This window comes from Aulonocara stuartgranti (genome assembly GCF_965226115.1).
Source record: "Aulonocara stuartgranti genome assembly, chromosome: 12".
NCBI classification, from domain to species: Eukaryota; Metazoa; Chordata; class Actinopteri; order Cichliformes; family Cichlidae; genus Aulonocara; species Aulonocara stuartgranti.
Genome location: NC_138948.1, coordinates 5,653,187 through 5,668,388, shown reverse-complemented (window position 1 = coordinate 5,668,388; position 15,202 = coordinate 5,653,187). Strand labels below are relative to the sequence as shown.

The window sequence follows — 15,202 nt, the reverse complement described above, 5'->3', positions numbered from 1 at the left end:
TGTACATCACATTTTGCTTTTTGTCTCTGTGTGAGAGACACAGTAACTCAGAGAGCAGCGGCTTCAGGCTCTCCTTACTGTCAGTGTCTCATTAAAACTGGCATGGTGTGGTAGTTCATCTGTTTTTTAATGAGCTGTTTGCCTGATCATCATCACCCTGAGCACAGACAGTTATCCATCTAACAACCCAAAACAGAACAGCTCATTCAGCTGAAATGAAGCCTGACACGGCTGTCAAGGACACTGCAAAGTGCCGGCTCGCCCTAAAACACACGCTGGTCACCCTGTCTGACCTTTTTTCCATTGCACTGCCGACCCAGTCTGCAGAATGTGCTGCTGTGAACGCACACAGCTGACAGGGTCTGAACTGTGACTGTCTAGCATTCTTGGAAATCATTTGAAACTGTACTTGTTTTAAGGGATCTCACATTTGGATCAGATATTGATCTGGATCGGGTAACTGTGCCACTGTGCGCACCGATTTTGTCTATTCAGTTCAGTGTTGTTCTGCATTTACTATGCCACAATTCAACAGCAGGGCATTGGTATCTAACAGGATATCTGGACATACTTTATGCATTTTTTTGTACATTTTTAATTGTAATCAAGTGAGCTGACAGGATGAAAAATCTGCAAAGATTATGATGTTTTTCCTGTTGGCTTCCCTCTCTCTCTCTTTATATTCAGACTTGATGGGGAGCTCGTACTACCCAATGAAAACATTACATGTAGTCATCGACTAAATTCAGTATTAATTTAGTACTAATTTACTTCAATAAACTTTCAGGTGTAGTGTAGATACACACACACATTGAGAGAAGAAATTAGCGTGATGTGCATCAATGATTCACACTGAGCTGAACTTGCTAGTATAAGAAATTTGGTGAATGATGCAAATACTTTTTCATTTTTACTGCCTTTGTCCCATTGTTAAATTCAAAGTCCCTGCATTCTTGCATGTATTTATTCCAAGCATACTTAGATGTAGTATGCCAAAGTTTAAGCAAAAGAAAAAAAAAAATTAAGACGGACTTTTGCGAGATCTCGCAAAAGTATTGCGAGCGCTCGCAAAAGTTGAATTCCAACAATGGCGGCAGCTACTTAGTTGTAATATTGCTCTTTCTGGGTCACAAAATACACTTTTAAGATATTTTGAGGCGTGAATGTAGTTGTGTAAACGTCAGATACCTGCTCGGTTTACAAGACATCACATATTTGCAAAAGTGCTCCAACGTTTTTGGAGATCTGACACCCACTAGCTCGAAGCTAACGGGAGGTCGAGACCTACTACAGCCGGGAGGAACACCGCTTTCCCGGCACATCGTGCCTCGACCTCCCGGTCGGCTTCGAGATGGCGGCCTCCGAAGAATGTGGCTAAAACTTTTGCGAGCTCTCGCAATACTTTTGCGAGAGCTCGCAAAAGTCCGTCTTAATTTTTTTTTTTTCTCCCTAATTTTTTTTTTTCCTCCCTAATTTTTTTTTCTCCCATGTCCCCTGCGGGGCTCCGTAAATATGAATCCCACATACATGATTCTGCTTCATGTACTCAGCAGAGCCCCATGTGAGAATAAATCTGCAGCTGCAATCTTCTGTTTGAGTGATGCTTGCAAAGAACAACTGTGACTGGCTGCTTTAGGAAACATAAAATACACGTCTTCTATAATGTGAGATTTTAAAGATTTAAATCTCCAGTAGGAGCCAGCGGACTTGAATCTTTGAGAGTATATCTGTGAGTGTTTGAGACAAAGAGACAGAAAGATATAGATAGATGGCAAGATAGGAGTCTATGATTTATTTATTTGTGGGTAAGTGGCAGTGAGAGCTGCAGTAAAACTGCTGCATGAGAACATTTCACTGGAACGTCCAAAGCAGCAGCCAAGTGTGCAGGAAGTGTCCTGCAGTCATCCTCATTCGAATCAAGTGCTGCCATTACATCACCTCTCCTGTTGACGTCTCCAAATTATGCATAACCTGCATCATGCCTGACACACCCAGTTAAAGAAATAGTGGGTCTGTGGCTGCTGATGTGCCACATATGGATGTGTGTCAAGGAAAGGTCTCACTTTTAAATGCACCGTTTAGAGTTTAGCATGATTTTTTAGTATTTTAACGTAAATGCTCAAACTTAAGCACTTCTCTCTCTGATGTCTAAGCTTAACCAGTGACTAAAGTAAAAAGTAAGCACAAATGAAAATCATGAGTTATGAGTGAAAGCAAAGGAAAAAAAGAAAGAAAGAAAGACACCTTAATAATTTGAAGACATGGTGGTATCTGACAGAACAGCAATGTTTGATGCCTTGGGATGAGAACATGCTACCAGCCCTACAGAGCACTGTTCTTTAACTAAAATCTTAATTCTTCACCACTCACTACCTCCAGCCTGTGAACCCAGCATAGCACCTTGTGTGCCAAGACATTTAGTCGATCCAAAGTTCAGAACAAAAAGTTTGAATAAGCACCGTTTATTATTTATGCTCTGAGCTTTTGGAATTGTCAGAAAAGCACAAAGTGTTGATACTTTTTAAAACCCTCATTATATTTTAGGCTAACAAAGATTTATTTGGGTCTCGAAGTGCAGAGCCTTCAAATGCCTGGCTCCTCTCCATTTGAACCAGCTCCCAGTCTGGGTTACAAAGACCTCTCTACTTCTACAATCTTTCATTTTAACTTTAATTCTTTTGTTTGTTTGTTTGTTTGTTTGTTTGATTGATTGAAAAAGCTTAAAGTTAAAGCTGGACCAGGTGACCTTGAACCACTCTTTTAGTGAGATTGTTATACTCTCAGGTTGCTGGGGTAGTGTCCCATTATGTACCAACCATTTTTTTCTCCAACCTTCTTTCCGCTACATGTTTTTTTTTGCTCACTCTTTTGTATTTTGTGTTTTCTCCTCTTTGTCATTAGTGCTCTGCTTATGCTGCTCTTTCCTGTCTTTTCTTTCTTCTCAACCAACTGAGATAAATGGCTGCTGCTCTCTGAGTGGTTCTGCTGAAGGTCTTAGAGGATCATCTGATTATTGGGATTCTCTGTCGTACTGTAGGACAATATAAATATGATAGTTGTGTATATAAATAACATTATATGAACAATGGATAGATAAATTAAACAATTTAAATGAAAGTGCACAAGTGATTTCAGAGTCAATTTCAAGATTCTGGTGCTGACTTATAGAGCTCTTCATGGACAAGCTCCTGCCTACATCACTGAACTTCTACAGCCCTTTGTCCCCAGCAGGTCTCTTAGGTCATGTAATCAGGGTCTACTTGTCATTCATCATAGAAGGCTGAGAACTAAGACAGAGCTTTTGCCACTGTGGCTTCCAGACTGTGGAACTCAATCCCACTGAGCTTAAGATCTCTGGACTCAGTAGCTTCTTTTAAAAAAAAAACTAAAAACATCTTTTTAGCAGTGCATTTTGTTAACTGTTGTCTGTTTTGTTTTATACTTTGTTATCCATGTGTGAAACACTTTGTGATCTTTTATCTATAAAGGTGATATATAAATAAAGTTTATTTACTTACCTACTTACACACAAAATCTTTGAACATATACAGATATTATAGTCAGGCAGTATAAACACATGCGTATGAGGGAAGAGAATTCATTTCTGACAAGAAGCTGGAGTTTTCTAGTCAGTTGCTGCCTCCTGCTGACTCTCTGCCCTACATACATATGCATTTATAAGCTTATGCTCTGCTAATGCCATTTTAAGTTTCAGAGAAATAAAGCACATAATATACCTGTTTGTACCAGTAATCCATAATGACTTCTTCAGTTACAAAAATTTATTCAGAAATGTATTCTCTGACATGAATCTCCAAAATGTTTTAGAAAATATCTCTTTTGCTTTCTTTGATTTACAAAAATACAACAGTATTTCTTCCACTCCTTGGGACCTACATTAAGAAAGTTGAGGACAAGATATCTAAACTTTAAGAAATAAATGTTATTTCAATGTTTACATTTGTATTAATGTTTAGAGAGGATAATTTATCGGAATTTTACTGGTTCCCCATCAACATCGCAGGCTCAGTTTATGCTCACGCCATCTGCTATTACCTGCTGAAATGCTGTCAAACCTAAATTATGTGGTTACAGTACTGAAAAAAAATATTTAAAGAGGTAAAATTATAGTGAAAGTGGTCAATCTATCCAAAACCACAACTTAAGCACAAAGACAAACTCCTTCAACATCTCATTGATTTATGCTTTTACCTACTGAACTGAAATTGTTGACTTCTCTTCTCTCAAATTCAGTGAAAGTGCATTCTGTCTCTGTCTCTGTCTCAGAAAACAGCTAAAGCTTCAACTTTAGAATGTAAACATTTATGGACCAATAACTGTAATGGACATTGACTGTATAATCTGACATTTTGCATAGTGAGTACTTTTGTCTTTGCTGTTTAATATCAAGTTGGATTTCGAATGCAGCGATTTATTGTGAACATTGCCACAAAATATTGTATGGAGGTTTGAATAATAAATAATAAATTAACACACTTGCTTTTGTTTATAAAACTACAAAACTAAGGTTTGTAGGTTTTTCTGTTTCCATCATCTGTAATGCATGTTGTTGTTGTGCCTATTTGTGTTTGTAAATGCACATTAAAAATGTAATTTGAAAGCTTATTTGGACTTCATTAGTCTGTGCCCTACTTTAAAGGAAAAAGAAAGGCAGGCTATTATGTAACTTTTCTACTGGTCTGGCCAACCAGAGATCAAACTGAGCTGTAACTGTTCAACTAAAGTAAGTTTGACACCACTTGGTTAACCTGCGCATTATGACGACAGAGTGGTCTTAATACATTTCTGTCACCGTATTTTTAGCCTCTAGGCTGATCATGATCACATGCAAATTCAATTAGTTGCTAAATAAAATTGCATATACAGAACCAGGGCTTCTGGAAACAATAGCAAACATGCGTGATGAGAGTAAGAAACTATTGCAGTTTCAAAGACAGATAAAATCTGTTATTTGAAATGAAAAATAAATTCATTTGTAAAGGGCAGTGAGCAGCATTTGGCAAAAATGACATATTAATGCCAGAGGACAATGATCAGACAGCTTCTAGCTGATAGGAAAGCATCAGTGACTGAATAACTGTTTGTTACAACCAAGGTTTGCAGAAGAGCATCTTTGAACACATGTCAAAACTTGAAGCAGATGGGCTGCAGCAGATGACCACACTGGGTGTCACTCTTGCCATTTAAGAACAGGAAACAGGAGACATTGCATAGTACTGGTTGACTGGAAAAATGTTGCCTTATCTGAGTCTTGATTTCTGCTCCAACATTAATTCATTGTTCAGTTTTTTTCACCTCTTTGTGACTGATGGTTGACTGACGGGAGACGAGGACCCACATTAGTAAATGAAAGCCTGAAACTCAAATCTTTGCTACTTGGCAAAAGGTCAACAAAAAGAGATCAGATGATGAAACCAATGCAAACAGACAAAATAGCAAATACAGGGAACAGAAGAGAGAGAGGAAAAAGGCTTACACAATAGTCCAACGACCAGGCGTGCGCGCGCACACACACACACACACACACACACACACACACACACACAAATAGGCACTAACAATGCAGTTTAAAAAATGTTGTCAACCCCAACAAGCACTCAATTAATGTAGCTATCATCCTACTCTAATGTTACCAACACTGGAGTGTATTTACCTCTTTTACAGCACAAATGACTGAGCGTACCAGAATCTTTTAATTGGTGGACTAATGGCAGATAACAAGCTCCATTATTCTCTTGTTAAACCCCTTTAGAGTCTGTCAGCCGTGTGTAACAGGTAACAGGTAACAGGTAACTTCACACAACCATCATAAGTGAACATAGTTCATCACCGAATGCACAAATACCACATTGAACTCTAACTTTCACAAACCAGCTGCTTTCAAACCCTCAAGTTATGTAAGATGGCCTGAGCTGAAGTAAAAAACTGACCTGTCAGCATTTAAAAGTCCTTTTGGAAAATCATCAGCAGGGATCATTTGATTGTTATCAGCTCACAGTTCCACTTGTTCAGCTAACTCAGGTAACTTGCTTATCTGTGAAGTCACCATTAATGGTAGATGATGTAGATTTTAGACCAGGATTTGCAATTATCAAGTTGTTTTTACTTACTTCAATTTCACAAGGCAACAATGCACAAATGTATGTAATTGCAAAAAGCATACTGTGTGAAATATTACAAGTGGTGGTTAATGAGGAAGGAAGGAAGCAACCTCCACTCTAAAAATGTAAATAGTCATCATGTATGTCAAAAATGTGAACACTCACTGGGAAAGGTAGTCTAAGGAGCTCGAAAAGAAAAGTGTCTGGCTTGAAGCTTCTTCAGTTCTAAGGTCAAATGGTGGAGAGTCCCATTTAAGCCCTATGAGAGTGTCTCCCTAAGAGGGACATGAACCCCCTGTTGATCCTCTACCTAATCACACGAGACAAGGTGTGAAAATGGGTGTAGGTTACAATCAGCCAAGGTTTCAGGTGAACCCACTGTGAAACCTAGCTCCACCCTATCATGTGATTTCCTGAGGTCAAAAGGTCTAAATGTGAGTGGGCATCCTTCTTGGGGGACGCTCCTATAGGGCTTAAATCTGGGACTCTCCACCATTTGACCTTAGAGCTGAAGAAGCTTCTCGGATGAGAGGTGAAACATCTTGAAACAACTTAAAGAAGTCCAGACGCTTTTCTTTCCAAGCTCCTTAGACTACGATGACCTGAATGACTGAGAACCTTCACAGACATATTGGGAAAGGTAATAAATGCAACGTGACACAAGCACAAACACACTGTAACATGTTATTGATCTCTGCTTTCACCCACCTGTTGATTGGTCAGAGTCCAAAATAAGATGTTGGTCTGCAGTCAGACACGCGTCAGACCTCGAAAGACTTAGCAACCTACACTTATGATGGTGAGTAACTTTTTACTTCACAGTAAATGTTGAAACAGGTTTTGAAAATGTAATTAACCTAAATATAAAACTGCAAAACAAAGCAGACTGTTCACTTATTGCTGAAGATAATTTAACATTTGATTTCTAAGGAATTTTTGTTTTCAGATTTTACCATATGTTTGAGTTTCATGTTTCTTGTGCAGCCTCTGCGTTTAGGGTAACAGTGGTGGTCAGCTGTATAATGGCTGCAATATAAACTGTTTGCAATAAAACAGCTTTTCCTTTTTATTAAAGCTGTCATTGCTGTTGCTGCTGGCTCTGTCCCCAGCCAGTCCTCAGGGCACTGTGAAGAAGCACTCAGAGGACAGAAATGGTAAAATGTAACTGGCATTATGAATTTGCAAAAGTGTCCTCAAAAGTCCTTTTGTGAAAATAAACAAGTGAGATTCACTTTTTTATACTAGCTCTAAAACTACTTAGAGATGAAATGCTCAGATAAACCCAGTGTACACTATGTGCTCAGGAGCAATAAGCACTAATCAAACAGCTAAAGACCAGGATTCGTCAGTCTAAAGGCTGCAACACACCAAACACTACAAATTCGTCCTTGGATCATCAATTTACCTTGAGGCACTGGAATTGTTTATCTCCTGCTTAAATCTGAATTAACCCATTTAGAAATATCAGGAAATAACGAGACGTCCAGTTCATATTTTCATTTTTAATTATTATTATTTATTTATTTATTTTTTACCAAGATTTGGCTTAAACCTGATTTTAAAACCGTTTTAACTGACAGTCATAAGAAATTCTGAACTAAAAGAGAAATTTAAGATGAATTGAAACTACTAGGAGAAAATATCATAGTCAAGTTAAAATTGTGTCGACCTTATGGAAAGAGCAGTTTCTGAAGTTTCATCTTTTCACACATGCATATGATTATTTTTTTTAAAAAGGTTTTTGTTTTCTTTCGTACAGTGACCTCTCTGAACCCAGATCTGGACAGAGCTCCTGAAATGACAGACATCTCAGTTAACACATCAGTATATCAACATCTTTTGTTTCCAGCCAAGATGAAACAGAAAAGGCAGGCGTTTGATAATAAGGGCAACGTGAAATGGCATACCTGGAATGGTTCCCTCCCTGATGGAGCAGTGTCAATTTACAACACATATGTGGGACGTTTTGACTATGTCTGTAAACATGGATGCCATGCTGGCTTGTACAGCCATAGCTTGGGAGATTTCTGCCACTATCCCTATGGCGACAAAGAGTATCGTACAAACTCATTTGATATCCTTGTGAACAAAGATGACTTTGAGATCGTGGAGTGGAAGAAAGGTTCCTATGGTTCAGTGCCCGAACATGCAGTTAGAACATGTTCTAGTGATGAGGTTTATGTTGGAAAAAACGAGTATGGTCTAGGTAAAGTGCATCGTAGACACACTGCATTTTTTCTACCTTGGAGAGGTAAAGAATATTGGTACAAGTACTATGAGGTGCTGACCATTAATAGAGATATTGACAGTGAGATCATCTCTGATGTCAGATATAAAACTAACAACGCTAAAATCAGCAAGCATGCTCCTGAGACCATGCACATCTCTTCCGGTATTAACAATGGATGCAATCCAGTGACAAAAACAGTAACTCTTTCAAAGACAGTTAGAGATGAGAAAAGGTGGGACATTCACGCTTCTGTCTCGGTTGGTGTCACTAAGACTTTTACTGCAGGAGTCCCTGCCGTAGCATCCGGAAGCATTCAGGTTAGCGGTCAATTTACATTTGACTATTCAAATGGGGCAACTCATGCAGAAGATCACACCCACACTGTTGAAGTACAGGTCTCCGTCCCACCAAACCACTCCTGCAAAGTCAAAATGCTGGCTTATAAGTATGATGTAAACATCCCTTTTACTGCTCTCCTCACCCGAACCTACAGGAACACAGCAATGAAACGATCACACATCTCAGGGACATACTACAGCATCCAGACGGGAGAGGTCCTTGCTGTGGTAGAAAGATGTGAATACCTAACTTCTGCACAGCCATGCCCACAAAAGACATAATAACACAGTTGTAATCATGTGTATATACAAGTTAAGTTGTAAAGTAAAACTTAATATTCCAAATTTATGAATTGAGGAGGGGGCCTAAGGGTACATCGTTCGCCATCTTACAATGCTGTGATTGCAGCCATTCCCCAAGTCTCTGTGAATGGTACTCATGGCCATTAATCAGTGGTCTTTGATCAGTGGGTTTTGGTCAGTGGTTGTTGATCAATGGTCATGAGAATTTGCATATTTAAGATTAAGGAACTGACCTCCCCACCCATTGTTCCTTCAGTGGGCTGGTTTCAGTCATTATGCAAATGTACTGTTTATAAGATTGGGGAAACCTGCAGTCAGCTGAGACTGAAGAAGTCACTTGGATGAGTGACGAAACGTTTCTCCCACAAAACACTACGTCCAGATGAACAGAATCAACTTTTTGGAGTGATACCAAAGTGCTTGCTTAAAGGGAATATGTAATTGTCAGGGTTTTCTCTATTGTATTATTTTATGGGTTTTACCTTACAATATAACAGTAACAGTTGTTTTGAATTGAGGCTGTATAAAAACAAATTGAATTGAATTGAATTAAATAGCTGGACTGATGTTTGAATGCATACAAATTGGCAACTTTGCTCTACCTGCTTAGTTTTTATGAATCTATAAGAATAATTATCATGATAATTTTTTTCTTTGCTGGACTGTAGTATTTGATATCTTATTCAAGGAATTGGTCATTCACGAGACACTGTGACCCTCTTAAATCAGACTAAAAATAAAACTTCCTACCTTCCTTCCAAGATAATGTGATAAAGTAAAGGAAGAGCCACACTCTCCTTATCTCTGCCCATGTGCTCACTAATAATAAATAATTACATGTTGACTTACCAAGAATAAACTTTTTAGTGGTGTGATCACTACATCAGTTTTTAATTCTTCACAAAAAATTGTGAAAACTGTTTTTGTACCTGGCTTTCTTGTTGGGTGTGTTCAGTCAATCCAGCAGATGGCACTGAAACCTCATTAACTGCTCACCACAGCCTTTTTTTTTATAATGAAAAAAAAGGCTAGTTTACTACTAGATTTACTAGTTTAGACACAGTTTTATTGAAACTGACATTTTAAGGTCAGTTAAGTTGACATTCAGCAACACTTTCATTTTCATCTAATGCATATAATCATAATTAAATGCTAAAAATAACAGTGTATACTTGTATCCTCTATACTTATATCTTCTATTTGAACAAGATAGAAATTTAGGAGTAACATGGCCTTACAAACCCAACAGTGAGATCTTAAGAGATCCACAGCCTACGGCTCTTTGATGGGGTGTCACAGGGTAAATGTAAAATAATAAAATAAATATTCTTCTGTAGCAATAACAAAGTATAACATAAATTGTTCTGTAGCAATTACACAAGAATATCCAGTAATGTCCCTGCCTACAATTACACACATTCACTTACCGAATATCGGGGGCATCTGCTGTGGCAAATGGGTTCAAGCCTTTTACCACAAACTTAGTCACTGCTCGGTGACATTCGTCTATCCTGGTCTGAAAGGAGACGCTATCGGTAGACTGCAGCGAGAACTGCCAGCATCTGAGCCAGACTCTGTCTCTCTCATCATGGTCGCCTAAATGCACAGTAATGGCAGGTTTTGTAATAAGGCAGATCGCGCTAACATAATATGCACTGTTAGTTGATTATTTACCTGCCGCATTAACGGGAGAGGACGTGCAAACGTTACCGCTGCTGCTGCGTTGAGATTCACGAGTCCGGAGTGGAATTAAAAACACGACATTCATTTTAAGGTCATCGCGTGTTTTGTGAGCAAATGCTTTTGCATATTCGTAGTGTTTCCTCCCTTAAATTAAACATCTACTTTGCAAGTATTGCAAGTTGCCCTGTTGTCATCCGTTCTCGTAAAGTATGACCAAACTTTTGAGCGTTTGAGCCGCTTAGGCGCCGTGTTTCCTGCCAGGTAAATGACGCTCAACAAGAACCGGGTTTCGATACCCATCCCTACTTGTGACCAAGTTTATTTAAACAAAGTCTTGAAAAAGCGAGTGTTGAAATAAGAAGAGAAAATGCTCTCAATTATGGAGACAGTCAAATGGTCTATTTATGTTTGATGTGTGCTTTACATTTGTGTGGCTGTTAATAAAGTTAGCGCGCTCTAGGGGGCGTATGCGTTCATCAAAATGGCCGATGGCTGATGTGTATTTTTTCCTCCCTAGAATATCGTCGGCGAAGTTTGCCATGTGCGTTAGATTTCACTGCGCATTTTCATACCTCTGCCAACAGGTTATGGGCCCAGGAAGCTAAGAAGTTTTCCGAAAGAGTCCATCTGTTTTTTTGCCACCGAGAGAAACGCCGCGACGTACTGTGCACTCGGTGAGGATTAGCATACCATGCTAGCGCCATGAGCCGACGAGCCGCTGAGTGAAATAGCCGTTGGGCTCGGCTAGTTTTTGATGGAGACGAAAAGAATTACGAACTATGGGAGACGAAATTTTTGGGCCACCTTCGTTTGCAGGGTTTAAGAGACATTATTTTGAGGCAGCCTACCGACGTGGAGGGAGAAGAAGACGGAGCAAAGAATGCAGAGGCCTACGCGGAGCTGATCCAGTTTCTGGATGACAAAAGTTTGTCTCTTGTTATGCGAGAAGCAGCGGACGATGGACGGAAGGCGCTGGGGATTCTAAGAAACTATTATGCAGGTAAAGGAAAACCTCGTATAATTAGCCTGTATACAGAACTCACTTCGCTCCAAAAGCCCAGCAGTGAGAGTGTGACTGAGTATGTGATACGAGCAGAGACAATAATCACAGCCCTGAGGAATGCTGGTGAAACATTGAGTGATGGGCTATTGGTAGCAATGGTTTTGAAGGGACTGCCAGAATCGTTCAAACCGTTTGCTATCCATGTCACACAAAGTGAAGTTGAAGTGACTTTTGCTGAATTTAAAACTAAACTGCGAAGCTTTGAAGACACAGAGAAAATGCGCGCCGCAGCGTCAGATGACAACATCATGAAAGCACGTGCAAGACCGAGCGACAATTCCACGTTTGAAAAATCGAATGACCGTGGGGCCGGCAACGCAGACATAGTGTGTTTCAGATGCAGACTAAAAGGACACAAAGCCAGGACGTGTCAGCGCAAGCAGTGGTGCAGCGAGTGTAAAAGCACCACCCATCGGGACTCAACATGCAGACGGAGACGGCGGCAAGACAACGCACGGAAAGTTTCTGAGGAGTCGGGTAGCAAAGACTACGCATTCCGGGTAAGCAGCGAGGATGCAGCGTTCCAGTCAGAGCATGGCATCAACAAAAAGGGTCTGATGGTGGACACAGGGGCAACTTCGCATATTGTCACAGATATAACGAAGTTCAGGAGATTTGACGACAGTTTCCAGCCCAAGTCACACTACGTAGAGTTGGCTGACGGCACAAAGTGCACTGGAGTTGCAGAGCAAAGAGGGGAGGCAGAGTTTTGCTTGATGGACAGCAGGGGGCAGTGCCACAAAACAACCCTGAAACAGGCACTGTACATCCCATCGTATCCACAAGACATCTTCTCTGTGAAAGCAGCTACCTCAAATGGGGCAACTATGATCTTCAAGCAAGGAAAAGACACCCTGCGACACAAAGACGGTACAAGGTTCCCAATATATGAGTACAACAGACTGTACTACCTACAAACAGTAAACACTGAAGGTAAAGACCAGTGTAAGGGTTGCTATGACATGCAAACATGGCATGAAATTCTCGGTCACTGTAATTATGATGACATTCAGAAATTACAGGGGGTTGTTGATGGTATGGCAATCAAAGGAAAAACAGACAAATCTGTCTTGCATTGTGAAGTGTGCACGCAGGGAAAGTTTGTTCAAACTAGAAACAGGGACCCTGATGCACGAGCCAAAACCGCCTTAGAGCTGGTACACACAGACCTAGCTGGTCCAGTAGACCCAGAGTCCAGAGATGGATATAGATTTGCACTATCATTCACTGATGACTATTCCAGTGCGGTGTTTGTGTATTTTCTGAAAAACAAGAGTGACACAGCAAAAGCGACACAGAAGTTTTTGGCTGATACAGCCCCGTATGGGCAAGTTAAATGTATCAGGTCTGACAATGGAACAGAGTTTATGGGAAATGAGTATCAGGCACTCCTTAGCAAAAATGGAATCAGGCATGAGACCTCAGCACCATACTCACCACACCAAAATGGTACTGCAGAACGCAATTGGCGCACTCTTTTTGATATGGCCAGGTGTATGTTAATAGAGAAGCAGTTACCTAAAGAGTTGTGGACTTACGCAGTGCAAACAGCAGCTGTAGTGAGGAATAGATGTTTTAACAGACGCACAGGACAGACACCATGTTTGATGCTGACAGGAAGAAGGCCAAACCTTTCCAGGATGCAGACATTTGGGTCAGTGTGTTATGCCTACAGGCAGAACAAGAGAAAACTAGACTCAAGGTGTGAGAAAGGAATTTTTGTTGGCTATGACAAGAACAGTCCAGCTTATATGGTCTACTACCCAGACAGTGGGAAAGTACAGAAGCATAGACTGGTGAAGTTTGAGACTAAAACAAGAGTAGAGAGACAAACACAGACTGACCAGGTGCCAGATGATGAGGGTGACTTTGAGACACCAAACAGGTTTACCAAGACCAGAGAACAGACTGATGTGAGTACAGAACACACAGATACTCAGGAACAGATCCCAGTAAGCATGTCTGAGATGAGCAGCCAGTCACAGGAGAATGAACTCGACTGCGAGGCTGCAAGGTATCCTTCCAGAGTGAGAAAAAGGCCTGGGTATTTAAGTGAATATGTTACTGACAAGGAGGATTGTGATCAAGTACTTACAAACATGGATTATTGTTACAGAGCAATGTGTAACATTCCCCAAACATTCAAGGAAGCAATAACTTCATCTAACTCAGAGAAATGAGTCAGTGCAATGGATGAAGAGATGCAATCACTAAGTGAAAATGACACATTTACCTTAACCACTTTGCCTGAGGGTAAGAAGACAGTGGGGGGTAGATGGGTGTACGCAGTCAAAAACAATGTTGATGGATCTGAGAAGTACAAGGCACGTTATGTTGCTAAAGGATATAGTCAGAGGATAGGTGTGGATTATGAAGAAACATTTTCCCCTACTGCTAACCTGACTAGTATCAGAGTGTTGATGCAAAAGGCAGCACAAGAAAACATGCTTTTACATCAGATGGATGTTAAAGCTGCCTATCTTCACGCACCAATAGATTGTGAGGTATTCATGGAACAACCTGAGGGTTATGAGGTAAAATCCGACACAAATGAAAAACTTGTGTGCAAGTTGAAAAAGTCGCTATATGGGCTAAAACAATCAGGCCGAAATTGGAACAAGTTGTTGCATGAATATCTGAGTGAGAACAACTTTGTGCAGAACCCCACTGACCATTGTGTTTACACAAAAATGACAGAAAATAAGAAGGTGATTCTGACAGTATGGGTGGATGACCTGATCATTGCTGCTAGTGATGAAAGTGAACTAACTGTTGTGAAGAAAATGCTTGCAGCAAAATTCAAAATGAAGGATTTGGGTAAACTGAGACATTTCATTGGTATAGATTTTGACCAGAGTGATAACTGTGTAAAAATGTCACAAAAACAATATGTGGAAAAAATACTTGAAAGATTCAACATGCAGGATTGTAAAGAAAGACAGACACCCTGTGAGCAAAAACTGAACTATGCTGATGATGCAGAAATGATGAGTGATGTCAAAAGGTACAGAGAGGCAGTTGGTAATCTGATCTATTTGGCTACATGCACAAGACCAGACTTGAGTTTTATAGTCAGTAAACTTTCACAGTACTTTACTGAGCCAACTGAAGACCAATGGACTACAGTAAAACATGTACTGAGGTATCTGAAAGGGACAACCGAGAAAGAACTGTGTTACAGGAAATGTGACAACAAAGAACTGAGGTTGTGGGCATACAGCGATGCTGATTGGGCAGCTGATGTAACAGACAGACGGAGTACAACTGGTTATTGCATAAGCTTGTCTGTAGATGGTCCTTTAATCTCATGGAAAACCAAAAGACAACCTACTGTTGCATTATCTACCTGTGAAGCGGAGTACATGGCTTTAGCTGCAACCCTACAAGAAGTTTTGTACCTAATGCAACTGTTACAAGGTATTGATGGACAAAAATATGCACCGCCAAAAGTTCATGAAGATAA

At 40.1% G+C, this 15,202-nt stretch overlaps 1 protein-coding gene across 1 annotated transcript; it reads left to right on the top strand.

Moving 5' to 3' along the window:
• Nucleotides 1–6,822: 6,822 nt before the first annotated feature.
• On the top strand, nucleotides 6,823–9,024 carry LOC309718387 (natterin-3-like). Its single transcript, XM_082553555.1, has 3 exons — nucleotides 6,823–6,921; nucleotides 7,198–7,276; nucleotides 7,882–9,024. The coding sequence occupies exons 1-3, from the start codon at nucleotides 6,916–6,918 to the stop codon at nucleotides 8,970–8,972; spliced, it is 1,176 nt and encodes a 391-aa protein (XP_082409681.1). The 5' UTR covers nucleotides 6,823–6,915; the 3' UTR covers nucleotides 8,973–9,024.
• The last annotated feature ends 6,178 nt before the right edge of the window (nucleotides 9,025–15,202 follow it).